The 14,105-nt window shown below is 55.1% G+C and overlaps 4 protein-coding genes across 4 annotated transcripts; 1 reads left to right on the top strand and 3 right to left on the bottom strand.

Moving 5' to 3' along the window:
- Positions 1–149: 149 nt before the first annotated feature.
- On the bottom strand, positions 150–978 carry EI97DRAFT_504937 (uncharacterized protein; the record flags this gene model as incomplete). The annotated part of the gene is made up of 2 exons (XM_033802861.1): positions 666–978; positions 150–591 (listed from the first exon to the last, which is right to left on the bottom strand). A coding segment is annotated over exon 2 (342 nt), but the record flags the coding sequence as incomplete, so codon positions are not given.
- Positions 979–1,898: 920 nt separating this feature from the next.
- EI97DRAFT_266556 (uncharacterized protein) lies at positions 1,899–6,018 on the bottom strand. The gene is made up of 3 exons (XM_033794249.1): positions 5,757–6,018; positions 2,158–5,558; positions 1,899–2,072 (listed from the first exon to the last, which is right to left on the bottom strand). The coding sequence occupies exons 1-2, from the start codon at positions 5,772–5,774 to the stop codon at positions 2,175–2,177; spliced, it is 3,402 nt and encodes a 1,133-aa protein (XP_033649075.1). The 5' UTR covers positions 5,775–6,018; the 3' UTR covers positions 1,899–2,072; positions 2,158–2,174.
- Positions 6,019–6,363: 345 nt separating this feature from the next.
- Positions 6,364–7,168, bottom strand: EI97DRAFT_428086 (uncharacterized protein). Its single transcript, XM_033797238.1, has 2 exons — positions 7,035–7,168; positions 6,364–6,981 (listed from the first exon to the last, which is right to left on the bottom strand). Exons 1-2 carry the CDS (start codon positions 7,128–7,130, stop codon positions 6,394–6,396), a joined length of 684 nt encoding a protein of 227 aa, XP_033649074.1. The 5' UTR covers positions 7,131–7,168; the 3' UTR covers positions 6,364–6,393.
- Positions 7,169–8,014: 846 nt separating this feature from the next.
- On the top strand, positions 8,015–13,074 carry EI97DRAFT_453629 (P-loop containing nucleoside triphosphate hydrolase protein; the record flags this gene model as incomplete). The annotated part of the gene is made up of 10 exons (XM_033800469.1): positions 8,015–8,809; positions 8,860–8,940; positions 8,989–9,466; positions 9,519–9,605; positions 9,657–10,462; positions 11,250–11,794; positions 11,850–12,021; positions 12,102–12,463; positions 12,516–12,783; positions 13,018–13,074. The coding sequence occupies 10 exons, from the start codon at positions 8,015–8,017 to the stop codon at positions 13,072–13,074; spliced, it is 3,651 nt and encodes a 1,216-aa protein (XP_033649073.1).
- Between the last annotated feature and the right edge of the window lie 1,031 nt (positions 13,075–14,105).

Below are 14,105 nucleotides of genomic sequence, written 5' to 3'. Positions count from 1 at the left end.
AAAAGGAAAAAAAAAAAAAAAAAATTGAGAAAAAGAAAAAAGAAGAAGAAAAGTCGGGAAAACAAAAGAAGAAGAAAAGTCGGGAAAACAAAAGAAGAAGAAAAGTCGGGAAAACAAAAGAAGAATACAACCCAGAATCATCAACTCACCCTCCCATCCCCAACCACCCTCTCCACCCCCTCTTCCCCCATCCCCACACATCCCCCTCCCCCAACCCTCACCCTCGCAATCCCAACACCCCACTCCACAACCAGCAACCCACCCTCGCCATCAAACACCATCCTCCTAGGCCGCGTCAACCCACTCGCCACCACCCGCGCCGACCACCCAGACGCCACCGACGGCCGCGCGTGCAGCGGTTCAATCGTTGAAGACGGGCATTCTGCGGACGCTGCTGCTGCTGTGCTTTGTGCGTGGGCGAGGGAGATGGGGGCGATGGAGAGGGTGGGTACGAGGAGGAGGTGGAAGAGGAGATGTATCGAGGGAGCCATTTACCTATAATAGAGGTGTGAGATGTACTCTCTTTTCCCACTGCTGTGTTCGGAGTAGACGCCCAGTGTTTTCATGCACACGCTAGACGCGCGGAGGAACCTGGCGATGTGAGTGAGTGCCCTGCGCATTCGCATAGATGAGTTGCAAATGCGTAGCTGCAGGTACCAACCCACCACAACTGCTATCTGATTGTCTTCTTCCAAGCTTTTCTTCCAAGGTTATATACTGGTGGACTTCTACCCCACGTCTCTTAAGACACGCGAGCAACAACTTCAGGAACGCATGCCGCCTAGGTGTGTAACGCCTCGCTGCTCGTTGGCCGATCGTCGGGTAGGTTGATAGTTATAGGTAGATAGGTGGAGTGTTTGTCCTCCATCTACAAACAGCTCCATGGACGGCAGCTTTTACGGCGCCGATCCCTCAAGAGGGTCCCCTCAGCCACAACCGTCATCCATCATCATGCAGCACCATACACCAGGACACGACCTAGGCAAGCAAGCGAAAATTGCACTCGTGTCCAACGAGCTGCTCGGTCGACGGGCAATCCTGCAGGGCCTCTCTGTTGGCATTTCCATGCGAGGTGGCCGTGGAACATGGACACAATTCCAAAGCAATTGGACGTTTTCAAAAAAAGCCCGCCGCCAGCCCCACGTAATCCCCCGCACATACGACGCCCTGCATTATTTATAAAAGCCGTTCACCGGACGTCTCACCACGCGACTCCTCTCCATATAATATACCGTGAGAAGTTCCCTAACTCCTAACAACCAGGTAGACCCTGGAGCTGTCTGTGTACCTACAGTACTCCGTACAAGGTCCATCCTTTGACGCCCACGCATTAACATCTCACACTATGGACCAGGAACCACCCTTTCAAGATATCATCAACATTCACAGCATCACACTCTTCACAAGAGCGGTATCAATGTGACACCAAACAATACGCGCACTCGAGGTACACATGTAATAAGACATACACAATGAATTTCTTGGTCTCTGTGTCGGTGTCTCTGTATACTCATCGTCCCCACGCTCATCCTCATCTCCGTCATAAAGCGCGCTCAATGCATCTAGCATGCACGACCGTCCCATCCATCCCATCACCTCGGCGAAAAAAAAAGAAGAACCGTCCGAGCATATCTGCCAAACCACATGACGGATGAGAAATGTGAGAATGAGGACCGGTCCGTATTTTTGGTTGTACATGTCTCCCATGTATGCTCGTGGCTCCTCCTCCTTGATATCGAAGGGCTTTCCACTTCACCCATGCACCCAAGTCTCTCCCTCGTTCTCTGTTCCCTTCTTCTCATAACCCGAGACAAATCGTGCCGTGCTTTTGACGCCCCGTGAACGCCCGTAGTAATCAAGGAAAATACATTGGCCCATCCAACATGCTCAATAACGTTGAACTGTTGCTGGTATCGCTCGAGAAGGAAGACAAAAAAAGACGCGGTGTGTGCGCACCATCGATGGGTACAAAGGCAATAGAATCCGCGCCGTATGCAGGAAGGGGAAAAGAAAAAAGCAAGGAAAACTTGAGTGTATCGGTATCGGTCGCTAGAACGCTATCAAGAACGTTTCTACCCGCATTGTCAAAGGTATCGTGCTTTTTGTTGCTCGTGCCTCATGAGATTTTTCGAAAGAAGAAACATGCGACATACCCACGTTTTGGTGGATCAAGTTCATCTGATCGTCATTACTTTGACCTGACTGGCCAAGTCACTTTCCGCCTGAAACAGTTTGCTGAAGCGCGGCTCCCTCGGACTGGTGCTTGGACTCGAGTATAGGCCCTCAGCCTCTCTAAGTGCATCCTTGACCTTGCGTGTCAAGGTGCTTACGTACGGGACGATGCGGCGAAGTGTTGCCGTATCGAAAGGCACTTTCTTTGAAGGTGGTCCAGTGTCAAAGTCGGACTCGGACTCTTGTACACTCTTTCTCCGCTGCAGAGCTTCGATGACTGACCGCGCCTTTGCCTCTGAATCCTTGCGCGGCCGTGTGACTACCGTCATGTACGACGAAGTAGGCTGAGGCGTACCGAAACCCGGTTTGGCAGGCACAGGAGACGACTGTGGTCCGAAGATGTCGTGGTTCGATGGCAGGATGGACTTGCGCCTCGGGCGGTCAGGCTGGGCAGGCGTGTCGTTATGGGCGCCAAGTGACTCCCTCGCTAACTCGCCAGATGTCCGTCGCTCGCGTCCATGATTGGGGCTAGGGTCCGCCACGTCATCGAAGGCGGCTTCGTCGAAACCGGGCGTGGACGGTGGTGATAAGCGAGGAACCTCATCCTGTTCCGCCTCTTGGTCCGCAAGGTCAATCATGGCATCCACCTCTTCCCACATTCCAGAAGTTGGGCCTTGCAGCAAGCCCAAGTTTGCCGCCCGGATCCGATGCTCCTTGAGCTCTTCGATTAGCAGACCCCATTCGCGTAATAGGCCAATGTTGGCCAACACGTTGGTTTGCTGGTCTTGAATCGTCTTAGGAACAACCATGGCTGCACCACTGTCGACTCTGTGCGATTGTTTCGCATCCTCGGACGCAGGGTCCTCATTGATCTCGGAGAAATCAAAATCGTCATTCCAGTCCTCCGTCACACCTTTGCTTCCGACACCCCAGGTACCAAACTTATTGGTGACAACGGTGCTACGTTTGCCCGAGGCGTCCGGAACCACGGGCACGCTCTGACTGCGAGCGTGCAGCCCGCTGGGCGCTCGACGACCCATTGAGCGGCTCCCTCTACCGTCAGCGTCCTTCTTGCCGTGCACAGTGCGCGGACGTGGCGGCGAACGATTGCCCGAGCTTCTATCAGTGGGTTGCTGTTCGGACCAATCAAATATACTGCTTCGAGCATCCCTATCTCCATGATCTGCACCACTGTAGCGTAGGCTGGAAGGCCGCGGTCCGGAGCCATTGGATACCAGCCGACAGCTGTGGCGTTCGGTAAGGACTGGCGTAGTAGGCAATGTGGCTGGCGGAAAAGTAGGAGAATCAGCCCAGGATGTGCCATCCTCCTCCTCTTCCAGGGACCATCTGCTGCTGCCATCATCGTCTGGCGTAGCGTCCCATTCGAGTGTGCCCAAGGACAGAGGTTTAGGCATATCTGGGGGGGACGACGGTATTAGGGTAGGAAACACCGGGCGACGGTTCCCTCGGGAAAGACTTGGCGAACCATTGGTCGATTGTTCGGGGGCTGTCGTTCGCACGGGTGTTGGTGTTGTGATGCTTTCCTCCTCCTCCGCAATGCTCTGCTGCCCGGCGATACCATCCGCAGCCTGCTCCCGAAATGTTCCCTTGGGGAGTAGGTCCCGGAGTGCAGTGACCCTAACTTTGGACGGAGGCGACTCATCAAAGATGGTCTCGATTCGTGGGCCGCGTGCGCCTGATGTACTTCTTGTTGCCCCGGTGCGTAATGAATCAAAAACAGTCTCACTTTGAAGGTCCGCGTCAGACTCTTCTCCGTATCCCACACCACGCGCGTCGTTATCCGATCCAACTAAGGTGGAGGCATGCTCAGACGGAGCAGTCGAGTTGCGAGATGGTCGCCCTGCTGCTTGAGCTAACGTCGGAGAGGGAGGGTTGTGATTGGTGGCCGTCAAGGATGTAGCCTTGATGGTGCTTTGATGCATTGACGCCGGTTCGCATTCTGCGATCGTAGCGGCACGGGCACGCGGCAATGCGCCAACTCCAACTTCAGAGGACCGAGGGGCGTTATTGTGCTCCCCCTTCCGCAAACCTCCCTCCCTCGCGAGCTCAACGTCAGGTGGGCCCAGGCAGGGCTCAGTCAACTTTGCGTCACTGGATGCAGCAACAGACTCGCCGTGCAAAGTTCGATTTTGCGGGGCGTCCACGGTAGAAAGGGGAGCAGAAGTTGCCCTATGACTTGCCCTACGTGTAAGTTTCGCGCCGGGTAGCTTGGCTGTCCGCTGTCTCTTTGCCTTGATCCCCGGTGGCAGGATATCGGAGATGGAAAACGAGCGCCTGCTCCGAGACGCATCACCTGTGGCTGGAGACGGTAGGCCATCAAGGATTGGCTCGGGAGCTGTTTTGTTACGAGGATCTGATGTAGTGCCAATGATGGCAGCGATACTCAGCGGAGTGCCGGGCCTACTCACGAAATAAACACTATCGGCGTCGTCGCTCGACGAGTCGTCCACCTCTTCGGTAGCCGCAGTGACGGATTTGGCGAGCACAAGTGTAGGCTTGTGTTGACCATCCGGAAATATTCTCTTGAAACTGTTGGGCTCTGGCATGAAGGCTCGTTTCTTAGACAAGGTCTTCGTCCCAGCAACCTTGGTAGTGAAGAATTGAGTGTACTGCACGTCATGCTCGGCCTTGGAGCAGAGGGGCAGATCGTGGGTAGGGCGGTCCTCGGCCATGATCTCCAACGCGGACTGGTGCTGCAAGGTGGCCGATCGCTGGTGGCTGGTAGCTGGGCGACGAAAAGAGGGACGACGAGATCCAGAGCCTTGTGAAGGCGAATCTCGGGAAATGAGCACGGACGAAGATCGTTTGACTAGTTTGTTCGGAGGGAGTGGTGAAGGCGGCCGCTTCCCGATTATGGGTGCAGTGGAGCCGTCGTGCGAAAAGGCCATAGAACCATTCGAGCAGGAGACGGAGGGAGATAAGGGACCAGGACTGGAATTCCTGCTTGAACTATGAGATGCGGAGACGGAGAGTCGCTTGATCCACGATGGTCTCCTCGCTGCGATGTCGGCTAGGGCCTCGATATCGTCCACTACCTCATGTTCACTCGGACCCGTGGAGTTATTCACCAGTGTGTGTCGCCGCTGTAGGGAAGCACTCTCTTTCGGAATCAGGCCCCGTCGCAGCTGTTCATCGGGGTCGCATCGGGAGGCGGAATGGTTGAAGGCGGCCAAGGAGGTGGGAGAAGAGGGGGAGTGAAGGGGAGCAGGCGTGGTGAGGGAAGCGTGGACAGCAGCAGACATTCGATGATCGGGTTCCGGGGGAGGGGGAAGCCTCCCCTTGTTTGCGGAAGAAGGGGAGTCGTCTTCGCGGGCGAAGGCCAGGCCAAGGGCAGAAGTACCAACGACAGTGGCAGTTGCACACAGCTGTAGCACGAAGATGGGTCAGTCAAGGGACTTCAAGCAGCATTTGTGGGTCCTGGGCAACCAGCGATCTCGCCGCTGTCGGAAGAGAGGGCCAACAAGGGCCACCAAGGGCGTCGCGACGGAGCAAGGGCAGGAGGTGAAGATGCAGTTCGGAGCGGGCTGCAGAAGTAGAGGCGGTAGGAGACGGGGGGAAGTTACCGTTGGGACCGTTTTCATTCTCGATTACAGCACACGGGGCCGGGAGAGGCTCACTCGACGAGAGGGATGTGACGAGGCGGGGAGCATTATGGCATGTCGAGGCGCGAGGGAGCGGGTCGCAGGGCTGCACGACAGGCAGAGAGGTGTAGGGAGTACACGGGCGTGGCCTTCAGGCCGGACGGCGCATAACGGGGAGCGGCGGCGCGAGGAGCGGAATATGGCACTGGCCAGGCTGATCCGAGTGGAGAGGGAGCGGAGAGAGAAGAAGCAGAGGAGGAGGAGGAGGAAGCGCGGCGACAAACGAGGCAGCAGAAGGGATGGGATGGGAAGCGCAGGCACAGGCACGGAGAGGACGGAGAGGGCGGTTGTTTGGTGGAGAGAGAGGGCCGGGATCGACGACAGGGGCATCCCAGTCCGGCGCGCCAGGCCTAGTTGGGATTAGCGAGTTTGGAACAGCTGGGCAGCTGCCGAGCGAAGAAAGCTTGGAATGTCAACCTCCAGCTGTCGAAGAATGATAACAAGGCACATGCACATCTACCCATCGATCCAGTAGTCATACATAGCCTGCACCTCATGGCATTTCCACGGCAAACTCTTCGTACTACAAGTACAAGTAGAGGGGAGAGAGGGACATGCCCTATATGCCATTGTTATCATTATGGATCCAATGTTGGTGAACGGGCGCCGAGCAGCCGCCTGTGACACGCAGCATCAGCAAGAGGGACACGGATGGCCATCCTAGAATCCTTGATTCCTGGGCCGTACCTGGAGAGGCTGGACGCCGTGTGCGGGCCTGGATCCCCTTCTTTGTTGCACGGCGAACAAGACGGCGAGAACGGTAGATATCATTTCTGGGAGCCGAAAATAGAGCGCACGCGGTGATGGGCAAACTTGACGACGGATTGTCCGTCACGCAAGCACCCTCGGAGGTGGAGCTTGTTTGATGAGATGATAAGATGGCGTCCCGCACCTTCAGCCGGTCATCCCAAGCCACTCGGGGCGACCGACCTAGCTTTTTGGGGGCCGAGGGCGCGTCTACCGGTGCTCTGCACCGTCTGTTTGGGCAAGTCACAGACGCTCCCGTGTTGTTGTTGATTGTTTCTCGGCTGCAATCATCCTGAGACATTTGCAACCGTGGGAGACTCGACTGACGGCTGCCGGCTGCAGTCCAAGGTGGATTGTTTATTTTAGCGATCCCTTTGTCCCATCCTTGGTTTGCTGCCCACTAGTCGAGTCAACTATCTGCACACTTACGACGGTACCAAGATGACCACATACTGTGCAAATATCAACGAGACTTGGACGAAAGGGCAGGATTCGGTAGTTTGGTCCGACCCATCCGCCAGGCCTCGGTGAGGATGAGTCGTGAACCATCAGCCGCAGGAAGCCTCAATAGTACTGTAGTATGTAATAAGACAAAGGACAACCGGTTTGTCTTGGAACATGCATCCGATTTCTCACCGTTGTCTCCAATGCATACTAGCCATGTCCGGCGTATGGTGTGCGCGGGGCGCAACACGCGCCCTTCCATTCCCTCCATGAGATATTCTTATTATTCCTCGCAAAAGAACGAAGCCAGAGATCCATCCGCTTCTTCCTCCCTGACCGGCTCGCTACACGGCCGCCCCAGTCCCGCTGCGGATGCGCCCAAGCCTCACTTGCTTTGGACGATCAAATATCAAAGTACGCTATCGACCCTGTGTTGGAAGCCGGTTGCGGTTCTGAGCCTGCGATGACGTACGTATGGGCCTTGGGGATCATGTGCGGTGGAGAATCATAGCTGGAGATACGATGCAAAGAAGACGGCGTGTTGCGCTTGACTGTGTTTAGCAAACGGGCGCTTCTAGCGCTTCATGGCCGTCTCAGGGCTGAGCACTCGCTCCGGCGCCACGATGGGTCGTGGTGTTGGTGGTGTTGATCTCCAGCCTGCGCCACACCTGCCCGTGATTGGTCGGGCTTACACAGTAAACCTTGCCGAGGCGCCTGGTGAACCTCCACCCAGCAAAAGTAGTCCAGCAATTGAGAGAACTGCACCAGGACAGATTGGACATTTCACACGCTGCCGTGACCCAGGCTTTCTATTGTTCTTTGTTACGAGGTAGACCACTGGGGTACGCCTGAGAGCAAACCGACCATCCAAGGTGCCACTCGCCTCGTCGTTCCGCGCCACACCGTCTGAAATTTGTTTCCACGCAAACCACCCTTCTTTCGTGAGACACAGCAACCCAAGGGCTACATACAGCCGCAAAGAGACAATAATGGAAGCCGAAATCAGGGCCCAAATCCCGAGCATCGACCCCGTCCTGGCCGATTACTCCGCTGGATATCTGACCCATGCCGCCAACACTTTCACCTCGGATGCGGATCCCTCTGCCCCCTCCCCCTTGGAAGAAGCCGCTGCTGCCGTAGCCGCCCTCCTCCTCTCTGCATCAGGTGACCTCTCTCCCCAAAATGAGGCTACTATCAACAACCTCGTCGAGAAGTTCATCTCCCGCCTGAATGCTGCCAATGGTACCAATGGCGAGCGCCGCCAGATGGCGCCGGCTGCCAAGAAGCTCGATCAGGCCATCCACATGGGCTCTCAGCGGAACATATCCTCCACCCTGGGGCTTGCCGGCGGATCCGTGGATCTGGAGCAGGCAGGTGCCCGCAAGGTGGAGTCCCGCGTCGACCGTAAGAAGTTGGAGAAGGCTGAGCGGAAGCTCCGTGCCAAGCAGGACCGCAAAGAGTTCAAGAACGTGGAATATGAAGCGTCCAGATTGCTCAACCAGCCTACCGAGACGCAAAGCTATGAGGAATTCTACATGGCCGTCAACCCCTTGCAATTGGGCTCCGAATCCAGCTCCAAGAGCAAGGACATCAAGATCGATAGCTTTGATGTTTCCATTAGTGGGAAGCGGATCCTTACAGACAGCACCCTCACCTTGGCTTATGGTCATCGTTATGGTCTGGTTGGTCAAAACGGTATAGGAAAGTCGACTTTGCTCAGGGCTCTTAGCCGTCGTGAGGTCCCCATTCCTACGCATATTTCGATCCTTCACGTCGAGCAAGAGGTAAGTCAGACATTGCGATGACTTCAATATCAGTTCTGATATGGGGATAGATCACTGGCGATGACACGCCTGCCATTCAGGCCGTCCTGGACGCCGACGTCTGGCGCAAACACCTCCTAAAGGAGCAAGATGTATGTTGCCTCTCCTAAGGCACCCTCCCGCTTACTCACTGTATCCAGAAAATCACTCAAGAACTCGCAGAGCTTGAGACCCAGCGAGCAACCTTGGCGGATACATCGGCGGATGCTGCGAAGCTCGACAAACAGAGAGAAGGTCTAGACATCACCCTCAGCGACATCCACGCCAAGCTTGCCGAGATGGAGTCTGACAAGGCCGAGTCAAGAGCTGCCAGCATCTTGGCCGGCCTCGGATTCTCCCCCGAGCGCCAACAGTTTGCAACAAAGACGTTCTCTGGCGGTTGGAGGATGAGATTGGCGCTTGCCCGAGCTCTATTCTGCGAGCCAGATCTGCTGCTCCTCGACGAACCTTCCAACATGTTGGACGTCCCGTCCATCACTTTCTTGGCCAACTACCTTCAAGAGTACCCCAGCACTGTGCTCGTCGTCTCCCACGACAGAGCTTTCTTGAACGAAGTGGCTACAGACATCATTCATCAACATTCGGAGCGACTCGATTACTACAAGGGTGCTAACTTTGGTATGTTTCTGCACATCCAGGGCCGTTCTTGCTCTCTTACTAACATATGCAGACTCTTTCTATGCGACGAAGGAAGAGAGAAGGAAGACGGCGAAGCGTGAATACGAGAATCAAATGGCGCAGCGTGCCCACTTGCAAGGTCCGTATTTACTGGAAGCCTGACGGTGTTCATTGACTGACATCTCTGCAGCTTTCATCGACAAGTTCAGATACAATGCTGCTAAATCGTCGGAGGCTCAATCTAGGATCAAGAAGCTCGAGAGGATGCCGGTCCTCCAGCCACCGGAGGCGGAGTATACTGTGCACTTCAAGTTCCCAGAGGTGGAGAAGCTCACTCCCCCTATTATACAGATGAGCAACGTTAGTTTTGGCTACACCAAGGACAAGATCCTGCTCAAGAATGTCGACCTTGACGTTCAGCTCGACTCGCGTATTGGCATCGTCGGCCCCAATGGAGCTGGTAAAACGACAGCCTTGAAACTCCTCATCGGAGCTCTGCAGCCAACATCTGGCATCATTTCCCAGAATCCCCGCCTGAGGTTGGGCTTCTTCGCGCAGCACCACGTCGATGCACTCAATCTGAATGACAGCGCCGTCGGCTTCCTATCCAAGAAGTTTCCAGGCAAATCCGACGAGGAGTATCGCCGACACCTGGGAGCCTTCGGTATCACTGGCATGACGGGCCTACAAAAGATGGCACTACTCTCTGGAGGCCAAAAGTCACGCGTCGCCTTTGCCATGCTGTCCCTCTCGAACCCGCACATCCTCGTGCTCGACGAGCCCTCCAACCACTTGGATATTGAGGCCATGGATGCGCTGTCCGAGGCGTTGCAGAAGTTCCAGGGCGGTGTACTCATGGTTAGTCACGACGTGACCATGTTGCAAAATGTGTGTACGAGCTTGTGGGTCTGTGACAATGGGACCATTGAGCACTTTGATGGCACGGTTAAGGACTATAAGCGGAGAATTACAGCGCAGGCCAATGCGGCGGGAGTGGTAGCGAAGCACTAGATGCGGTTGCTTGGGGAGACTGATACAGTCGATAGTCAATTGGAGAAGATGGTCTTGACATGAATACAGTGTCTATCGGAGTACGAGACTTGCGTTGCCGTCCACATATTCTCATTCTGCAGCTACGATCAGCACGGCAAGCACAGACACAGGCAAACAATGATTGCCGGGATACCACAGCAAAGACAGCATAGAGGTGAGCTATTGCATCAGATGGCCGGTACGCACAGTCCAGTGAGCCTCGAGCGGCCTTTGGTTCCCTTTGGTAGTGGTGAGCTTCCCACGGCTCCCCCATGTTCCACAAGATCCGGCCCGGAGCTTGGCGAGTCAAGCTCCTTAGCGTCAATACGTCGTTCCCAGTGGATGTCCGGAAGCCTGAAGGCGGTGCTGAAAGCGTACGTATCGAAATGGCGACTCTTGTGTAGATTCCTGCTCTTCTCGCTTTGATTTCGTTACAGTGCGGTGGTCAACCAAAAAGTGCCCATTTCCAAATTGGGAAGTGCTCTCCAGCTCTCGGACCCACATCCCGGCCCTCATCCACGACTCCAACACAGGCCCACCACCACGACAACAGGACAGCAAACCCACCAGCTCTCGCCGTCCGTATCCACTGCTCCGTACCTGCTTCCCAATGCCATTGGCTTGTCACTGATTTCTACCGCACATCGAGGCGGCCTAAATCGTGTTAGAGCCGTAGGCGCCCGCCGCGCCCCTGCCCTGCCCAGGTTGAGGTCGATCGAAGTCCCCAAGCAACACCGGCACCTTGTCGCAGACACAAGACTCTACTGCAAACGGCTCGTCCGTAGTCACTCCTTTACAGTCCGACAATCGCGACCGTGATATCCCTCGCCCGCCTTACACAGTCACTGCAACAGCCGACGATCGTCCCTCGCTGACTACGACCGCCGAATCCCCCTACCCCCCTCCCTTCTCCTCCCTCTACTTTCCGCCGCACCACCACGACCACCGAGACTCCTGCGAGCATTGCGAAACAGGCTCGCAGCCCGATTCTCCTCCCGCATTCTCGCCCGCCCCACCCTCCAGTGAGCCTTCGTCTTCCGCTGCAGCCAACGCCGTCGCCGAGACCAAAGCGGCACTTCCGCGTGATACCAAGGACCGCTCCACCAGCAAGGACCTCGACGACGGAGAACCGCCGCCCCCCTATAGTGAGGGTTCAAGCCCACTCCAGTCTTTTACCTACGTGATGGCGTCCGCAGGAGGGCCCGCGAGTATCATAACTCAAGTGTCACAGCACAGCGCCGGGCCACCGATCAACACTCTTGGCGGATCCGATGAGAACATTACCTTGGAACTAAGGTGGGCTACTATTCTCCTACACTTCATTCAATCCACGTGGCTAACATTGCGGCAGAGGGACTCGATTCACGCTATCCCGAGACGAGCTACTCACTCTTCCGGAGTTCGTCTTATTATCCTTATTCCCAAATGGGCTTCTTCCAGATGGCCACATGCACTCGTTCCACGATGGCGGTGATGTGTATCCAGTAGATGTTGGTAGCACCCTTTCCTTCTTCCCATGTCCCGTTCCAATTCCATCGAAATGGCTGTTTTCCGTCTCTCTAATCCTTCGTCATACTTATCTGACAACATCTACCTTTCACAGTACGATCCGCAGTCTTTGCAGTATATGTTGGACTTTTTCCGCAATGTCGCCCAGACGATCCCTACCTCCCCGCCTTCACCGACCGCAAACTCAGAGCATCAAGCCGAAGCGGTTCCGATTGAGCCCATGCATGGGCACCCCAGGGATATGCTACAGGACAGAGCAGGTATCATTGTGCTCCGGGAAGATCTCGATTTCTACGCCATCCCGCCGCGACGTGATATCGAGGCCCCGGAGATGATCGAAATCAAGCGTGCAGCGGGTGAGGCCCTGTTGAAGCAGAACGGTATCTTCTCGGGGCTGAGGAAGAGCGAGGAACCCGGAACGACGGAGCAACATCTGATTGAGATGTTGACAGCAGGGTATGCTAATGAACTATTCCGCTAGGCGCATCATTTGCTTACATTTGTTCAGCGGTTTCAATCACGATGACCGGTGGGGCCACCGCGCCGGCGAGCCCAACAAAGCCGTCATCTGCAGCATAGCGCTTGCCCGTCTCCGCACCGACATCAAAGGTAATGATCTAGCCAACAGCAACGCCGTGGGCATGGCCCAGAAGCTTCTCCTGTTTTGGCGGAAGCCTGCCCGTCGGTGTTGGTGGGAGGGTGTCGAGCTGGAGAATGTAAGGGGTGTGGAGGGGAAGCTAAAAGTGTGGATTCGTCGGGTGTGGACCCTTGAGATGGTATGTGTCACCCGCACTCCTTTGTTCGGAAATAGGGCAGGGAAATCAGGAAGAATATACACTGACTGGGCACAAGAGCGTCATTGGACTGCGCTAGCCACGCAGTTCCTGGCTGTACGGGACGCTTCTGCGGGAGTCTTCAGAGCGGGGCCCCATCATGGCCTCACTGGACCAGGTAGTCGCCCAGTCCAACCCCTCCTCCCAGATAGGTAACTTTTGGACCGTCTTTTGAAGACGCTGGACCAATTTCCAGATGGGAACCTGGAGCGCATCTGGTTCTTGCCAGTGTGAGGTGGATGAAAGCGTGATTTAAGCTTGATCTGGAGATGGAAAGTTGGGGAGTGGACCTGCGGATGTGTCAACTGTTTTCCCTCGTTTTGATACCTCGATGTTGACAGTCGTCTCATTTTTGTTCCTGTTTGTTTTCTTCGTTTGTCGAAAGTTGGCGGATCGCCTTCTTCACTTTGGGCTTTATTTCTATTTTCTCCTTGCAAGCCTGGTTCATGTGTGGGAATGGATGGATGGAGATGGGGTTTTTTTGAGGTCGAAGCAGGAGAGGAGAGAGAGAGATGTTGTTGGAATGTGGGGAAGGGTGGGAAGTACGTACATATTGAGCGATGCGCGTTTGGAAAGGGGAAATCTGATGGCGGGCCGGCTCCATGTCCTATGTCACTGGCGGACAACAACAAGGAGGAGGAGACATTAATAGTAGTAATAACAACGTGATGGGAATATAGGAAAAATGGCGTAGTGTGTAAGAAGTCACTGCTCCCGAATATTTGACCAAAGTGGTTTGTAGCGGCGAGGTTCGGTGGATGGGGGCTTCACTGCGTCGTCAGCTGTATATCGTATATGGGTGGTTGTGTTGCAAGGGGAGCGGCTAGAGTGGCATGGTCATCGTCCATGGAAGAGGGGACTTGGTTAGGAGCAGGGTTTGGCAAAGGTGCTGGATTTGTTGCGGGGAGCAAGAAGGGCAAATGGAGGACTATAGATTGTTTCCCAAGCATGTCATCTGAACCGTTTGTGAACTGTCTCACCGCAGAAAAAGAATCAACGTACCTTAAAAACAGAAGTCCACATAGCTAAGGGGTCTGCGGGCAGTATTCTGATATGCTGGAAGGCTGGAAAAGAGGGAGCTTCACGTTGACCTTACTAAGGCGCTCGCGCTGTTTGGTTCCCAGGAGACCTCTATATAAAGGCAGCAGGTTAGGGATCCGGAGCAGGGTGAATGAATATCCGACCGGAGGGAAGTTGTTAACAAAGTAGTCTAAAAATTGCGCGGTAAAGCTGTAATCTAGAAGCTAAATACTGGCCAATGCCTA

This window comes from Westerdykella ornata (genome assembly GCF_010094085.1).
Source record: "Westerdykella ornata strain CBS 379.55 unplaced genomic scaffold EI97scaffold_56, whole genome shotgun sequence".
Lineage (NCBI taxonomy): Eukaryota > Fungi > Ascomycota > Dothideomycetes > Pleosporales > Sporormiaceae > Westerdykella > Westerdykella ornata.
Note: the sequence above shows the minus strand (reverse complement) of the source record. Positions and strands in the feature narration are given on the sequence as shown.